Source organism: Olea europaea, unplaced genomic scaffold, assembly GCF_002742605.1.
Source record: "Olea europaea var. sylvestris unplaced genomic scaffold, O_europaea_v1 scaffold2751, whole genome shotgun sequence".
Lineage (NCBI taxonomy): Eukaryota > Viridiplantae > Streptophyta > Magnoliopsida > Lamiales > Oleaceae > Olea > Olea europaea.
In genome coordinates this window covers 5,747-12,465 of record NW_019245951.1, presented here as the reverse complement: position 1 = coordinate 12,465, position 6,719 = coordinate 5,747, and the positions used below count along the sequence as shown (strand labels likewise).

At 33.2% G+C, this 6,719-nt stretch overlaps 2 protein-coding genes across 3 annotated transcripts; one reads left to right on the top strand and one right to left on the bottom strand.

The window, feature by feature from the left end:
- The first annotated feature begins 673 nt into the window (after positions 1 to 673).
- On the top strand, positions 674 to 4,129 carry LOC111383751. Of its 2 annotated transcripts, none has more exons than XM_023007892.1 (4): positions 674 to 884; positions 1,070 to 1,328; positions 1,499 to 1,554; positions 3,885 to 4,129. In XM_023007892.1, the coding sequence occupies exons 1-4, from the start codon at positions 831 to 833 to the stop codon at positions 4,053 to 4,055; spliced, it is 540 nt and encodes a 179-aa protein (XP_022863660.1). In that variant the 5' UTR covers positions 674 to 830; the 3' UTR covers positions 4,056 to 4,129. The 2 variants fall into 2 exon arrangements, with proteins under 2 accessions (XP_022863660.1, XP_022863659.1); XM_023007891.1 differs by having other exon boundaries at positions 1,070 to 1,340.
- A 140-nt stretch (positions 4,130 to 4,269) lies between these two features.
- Positions 4,270 to 6,393, bottom strand: LOC111383752. The gene is made up of 3 exons (XM_023007893.1): positions 6,264 to 6,393; positions 5,655 to 5,827; positions 4,270 to 4,936 (listed from the first exon to the last, which is right to left on the bottom strand). The coding sequence occupies exons 1-3, from the start codon at positions 6,281 to 6,283 to the stop codon at positions 4,614 to 4,616; spliced, it is 516 nt and encodes a 171-aa protein (XP_022863661.1). The 5' UTR covers positions 6,284 to 6,393; the 3' UTR covers positions 4,270 to 4,613.
- Positions 6,394 to 6,719: the final 326 nt, after the last annotated feature.

The following is a 6,719-nucleotide window of genomic DNA, read 5'->3' as shown; positions in this document are numbered from 1 at the left end:
CAATATTATTATGCAAAACGTCCCCACTTTTTATTTTTTTGACATTTTCACCCTCATTTCATATTTTATTGCAAAAATTGTTATTTTCTTCAATTTTTTTAATTAAAAGCTGTAAAATGACAAGTATACACTCCTCTTTAAATAAACAAGAATATTGAAAAGAAAAATAAAGAACAAATAGAAAATTATAACATAAATCATTTCAAATAATTAAAATTATTTGTATTTTTTTTGAAAAATTTGGGAGTATGTTGCAACATTCTTTATTTTTCTTTTCTTTATTTTTGCTTATTTAAAGAGGAATGTATATTTGTCATTTTATAACTTTTAATTGAGAAAAATAAATGAAAATAATGATTTTAGTAATGAAATATAAAATAAGGGTGAAAATGTTAAAAAATGAATGTATGGATGTTTTGCACAATAATAACGAAAAGTAGGGACATTTTATATTAATTACTCTTTTAATAATTTATTTGGAGTCATTTACACGTTTTTAAAAAAGTTTGGAAGTATGACTGTGATTTATTCTTTAATCTTTTTTCTTTTTATTGTTTTATTTAAATTGGGGTTATATTTATTATTTTATACGAAAAATTTGATGAAAAAAATTATATTCGTAATAAAAAGTGAAAGTATGGATGAAAATATAAAAAAATAAAGATGATGACGTTTTACACAATATTAAAGATAATGAGATTCTGTGCTAATTACCGATTCCCCAATGTTAAACCATCTTTAGAATGTGCGAATAAAATTTTTTGGCCTTTGATTCCACCCAATCATGACTAACTTTTGAAAGTAGAAAATCCTCAACCCTCGACCCTCTCATGGCTGAAGACACAGAGGATTTGGATATAAACAATCCACAGCGATATCCATCAGTAAGGTTTTCAAATTCCCCTTCTGTCTGTGTGTTTTGCGCTGCATATTTGTAATCTTTTATTATAGCACTCAAAAGATGGAATTTTAAAACAAAATTTAAGATGCCCACGTGAGATTTGTGCTGTATGTTATATCTAAATGTGTTGATAATGATTAATTTGCGTTGCACGTTTGAGTTTTGTAGTTTGTGGAAGTGATATGTAAGAGTTCCGGCAAGACCCGGCGGTTTGCGGCGGATACGGATGCGGGTTTCGCCGTGAATTTGATAAATAAGAAGCTTCATAGTGATGTTAGTGGTGGCGATGGTGGTAATATTCCGTTGGCATCCTATATTGAGGCAGTCAAAGAAGGGGAAGAAGAGGAACCCATTAGCTTTGGCCCTAGATCTGTTCTTGCAGACTATGGGCCCGGTTGGAGATTGCAAACTGTTGTTCAACAAAATGGTAGTGTGATGTGTATGCTCTCTCACTTGTCGTGCTCATGCTCTTAACCATGTCATCTTATTTGATTTGCTGTAGAAATTTCCTTATTTGATTTTTAACTTGACTTCTGATTAGATAACTAATCACAACTGAAAATTCTTCTGATTGTTTATGCGGTTTTCTTGTCATAGATGATGTGACTGGAGTACATGTTCGCCGTGCAAGAGCGCAGAAAGCAGATGCCAAGGTTCGAATCTTTTACGTGTATGAGTTTTTCTGGAATTTGTGATCAACTAGATATTAGAGGAGGGACGAGGAAAGTTCATGAATAGTAAGATCTGCTCTTAAGTATTAGCTAAGAAAGGCCAAGGGGTTTTAATTTATGCTATTGTTAGCTTATGTGAAAATGAAATTTTAGGTTTCTATGAACTTGTAATCCATAAACCATTAATTGAGGTTCCATAAACGATTGCGTAGATAAGAGTTAGATGTGAGAACTGAGAAGAAATAAGCAAAGAATTGATCTGGCACAGTTCCTCAATCATATGGATATGGTTGTAACTTTATATAGTTTGGCATGTGTAACTTTCTGTCTTTGATGATATGGGAGTTATATTCCCAGATTTTAACGTATTTTTTTGTGTATGGATGTCAAGAAAATTATCCTTTGTGAGACCATCACAAATATCAATTTTGATTCTTTGCCACAAGACATCTTCCTCAATAAAAGCATTCAACCAGTATATAGTTTTCCTAATAATGCCTTTGCTCTTAGTTCTTAATACTAAATAAAGGGCTCATGGAGGGTTAACAAGTTGAATTTGTGGCCAAAATGGATGAAATAGAACTAATATCCAATCGCAATCTTTTATAGTTGAATATTGACGTCTTGCTAAAATAGACTTTCTCAAGAACTAGCAAGTAGGAAAAGGACAAGAAATTAGCGTTAGAATACTCAATTTCCTAAATCTTCCATTGGAACCTGACTTTTTTTTTGAAAGGTATTTGAACCTGACTTGATTATTAGAAGTTTCTTGTCATCGTCTCATTAGCCCTATCAGCCCCAACAACGAAGAGGAAAAAGAAAAGAAAACAACAGTTGTATTGTTTGATACATGCTATGTTCTTGGTTCTATTTCATAGCATTTGATAGACAAGATTATTATCTGTACTAGGAATAAAAAGTTGCTGTCTTAAGCATTGAAACTTTCCTTGAAGTGTTCATCATTCCCCTATTTGAAATTTAGCCAAAAATACTGGGTGTGACTTAGCCCCTGTTTCGCCTCCGTTTCTTGATAATGAAAATGGGTGGAATAGTGTTTTTTTGAAAAATAAGTAGTTGAAAAAGGGGGAAAAGTTTTCGATTTACGTGCAATATTATTTTATGGATGATTGTATGGTTGAAAATAGGAGAGAGAAAATAAAATGTAATAGAATGTAATTTAATGGGGGCCAAACGAGGGCTGCTGACCTTTGAGTATAATCCTTGTTAGCAAATCTACTCTATCTTAGTATAGCATCAGTCATATAAAGTACAGTTTCAATTTGTAATTTCATAGACAAGTCGGGATGTGATTTACATTCAACCAGTATATAGTTTTCCTAATAATGCCTTTGCTCTTAGTTCTTAATACTAAATAAAGGGCTCATGGAGGGTTAACAAGTTGAATTTGTGGCCAAAATGGATGAAATAGAACTAATATCCAATCGCAATCTTTTATAGTTGAATATTGACGTCTTGCTAAAATAGACTTTCTCAAGAACTAGCAAGTAGGAAAAGGACAAGAAATTAGCGTTAGAATACTCAATTTCCTAAATCTTCCATTGGAACCTGACTTTTTTTTTGAAAGGTATTTGAACCTGACTTGATTATTAGAAGTTTCTTGTCATCGTCTCATTAGCCCTATCAGCCCCAACAACGAAGAGGAAAAAGAAAAGAAAACAACAGTTGTATTGTTTGATACATGCTATGTTCTTGGTTCTATTTCATAGCATTTGATAGACAAGATTATTATCTGTACTAGGAATAAAAAGTTGCTGTCTTAAGCATTGAAACTTTCCTTGAAGTGTTCATCATTCCCCTATTTGAAATTTAGCCAAAAATACTGGGTGTGACTTAGCCCCTGTTTCGCCTCCGTTTCTTGATAATGAAAATGGGTGGAATAGTGTTTTTTTGAAAAATAAGTAGTTGAAAAAGGGGGAAAAGTTTTCGATTTACGTGCAATATTATTTTATGGATGATTGTATGGTTGAAAATAGGAGAGAGAAAATAAAATGTAATAGAATGTAATTTAATGGGGGCCAAACGAGGGCTGCTGACCTTTGAGTATAATCCTTGTTAGCAAATCTACTCTATCTTAGTATAGCATCAGTCATATAAAGTACAGTTTCAATTTGTAATTTCATAGACAAGTCGGGATGTGATTTAAAAAACCTCGACATCACAAGTTAGAATAATGTCCTCTCTTACTTTTTCCCCCAAGCTTTATTTTCTTGACCGAAGCCAATTAGTATAGCTTTATGATATTTCGTAGTTGCACAAAATATTGGCCTAATGAAAAAGTGGCACCTTTGCAGGGTGTTGATGAATCACATTCCATGAAGGGAGCATCACAATCGGCTCTGAATTTTCTGTACGTTGGCAAGATATTGTTTGCTTTTCTTCTATTATTTGTGTTTGGTGCCATTTTCACGTTACTTTTGGAAAACCTTCCACAGTTTATCTTGTATATCAACTCATCAGTATGATTATGGTGTATTTGACATGTACTTTTGAATCCAAGTTTGTACATTAGTTCATATTCTGTAGATTATCATTTCTACCTTCTATAGTTTGCCTAATTGTATAACAGCACGACTCTTCACTTGAAAGCATCTTAAAATGTACATTTTGAATACACGACTCTTTATATCAAGTTGGTTCAGAATTTCATCTAGGAAATACTCAAGTAAAATTAATCCAGGAGAATAATATTAAACGTGTTGAACAAATATAATTCACAATAAATAAATAATACTAAAGACTGTAAATACTCATACTTTAACTATACCTTATCGTACTCAGTGGGAGCGGAAAATGAATTAACAAGTTAAGAAACACGTGTAATTCTATGTCGCTTGATAACTCTTCTTCAATAACATCAAAAGACATACTTTCTATAATATTTACAAACCTGGTGGATCTAGGTTAAAGCTTTCCAACGTAATAGGAAACTATTAAATCTCTTCCCACCCCTCCCTGTACAGAGAGGAGGAGGTTAGTGCACCTCTAGGCTGTTTGATATACTCCAATCAATGCCGTCTCTACTAGTTTCGATGCCAATTAAAGAAATTAATCCCACTGCTGCTATCTGCAACATTTTCATCTGTTGAATCTGACCCACTTCCAGTTGGCTCGTCAGAACTATCATCCGGGAGGACTTGGATCCTATCAGAGTGTTTGATCATCCAGTCAGTGAATTCAGGAGAAGATGCCCACTCCGTGACTGCCTGCCGAGTAGATTCCTCTTTGAAATCCTTCCATTCTTCCTTGGGGAATTTTTTTCTGATAGGTGTCTTGTGAAAAGTTGAATAATAGTCCCGGTGATTTCTTGATCCCATCTGACTAGAGGTTGACAGTATACCTGGAGCTACAAAAATCAAGCATTCTTTTTATTGGTAATATAATTTTATTAAGCAAAAAGAGGCCGATTCAAGTACAAGATAACTATCATTAGGACATTTAGACATCTAACCTAAAGGCAATAATTCAATGGCAAAAGTAGCGCTCCACCACCTGAGCTATATTTTCCCGATGTGTTCCACCAAAATAGATAAAAAAAACTCAACTGTATTTTCTAAACTCTCCAATAAATCCATCCCAGATAAATTTCTGAGGCAGAAAGAAAGGAAAAGGCTGATGTTTACTAAAACTACAGTGCATTAAAAAATTTCAATAAAATTTAGATTAAAACAGCTTTTCGTTGCCTTATTAAGGACGTTAATATAATGTCCTTTCCCATCATTTGACATGTCTACCCTAGTAGCCATTTGGCCAAGCATGAAAATGTTACTGAGTATAGTTATATTTTACTCAAAAATGACTTGCTACAAGTAATAGTACAGATTTTGGAAGTACACATACCTCCAAACGCCTGAGGCGAAAAGTTGTGGCAGTTACAGTTTTTGCAGTCTCTTTAATATGTTATCTTTCGTATAAGGAAAATAATACTACAGCACCATATTATTCATACAGGAGGTGTTTGCTACGCTTGGACATACACCACATAAATATATGGCCACTAATATATTTTGGTGTAAACTATGAAAGAGCGTAGAAAAGGAGAAAAGGGAACATCCAACATGTACCTTTAACTGGTGAATCATAGCATGCAGATGGACTCATGGGGATATTCGATAGAGCTCCTCGAGTTTTCATTGCTCCAGACCTGCTTAAGAACTCTGCACGTTGCTTACGGTTCTTGTTTGCTCTTTCATTACTCCATGACCATGAGCTCCTGTTTCCAGAATATGTAAATTCCCTGCACCAGAACAAACAAATATTTTTAAAAATCAAACTCATTTTCTACCAACACAGATAATATTATTACTTTTGACAGCAAATAACTCTCTTCAAAGTTGAATCTTTTCCATGACTATCTCGTTTAATCGAGTTTATTTCCTCCTCATTAACACCATTAACAACATGATGCAAAGACTATTTTGATCATACACTGCAAGATAGTAAAATGTCCATGAAATGCATAGTAAAACGTCCGTGAAATGCCTCATCTAAGTTCACTAATAGTACAAGTAAACTGCAATTTTCAGAAACCATTAACCATCTTATAATTTTCTCAACAGTACAAGTAGCAAACATCGGTTGGTTGAGTGAGATCAAGTGAAAATATAAAGGGAATACAAATTACTTGTGTCAAGACACAAAAAGGGTGATGAATAGAAACCATAGGGGCTTACCTTGGGCGAGGCCACTTCATGGATGTAATAGAGTAGTAAGTTGCAAAAGAACAACCAAGTAGCACCACCGCCAAAGTAGTATCACATGTGCTCTAGCATTGAATGTCACGAAAGTAAATTAGTCAAAACAATAGAAACCACAAAAAAAATAAAAATAAAAATAAAAATGTATCCATGTAAAAGATATAGCCTCTGTTTGGCATGGATTAACGATAAATTTTTAATAGATTTTGATAAAAGTTGATGAGATGTATGGTTAAAAAGTTGTGAGTCTCATAAAATATGTAATTAAAATTAATTGTAGAATTCTGTTTAGATTAAAATCTGAATTTTAATTTTCATCAAACAGGGGCATAATCTGCAAGTCAAAAAAAAATCAATAGCAAAAGCACAAACTAAAAGTTCACCGGAAGTAAATGAAAAATGACATTTAATCCCATTAATAATTTTTACAAA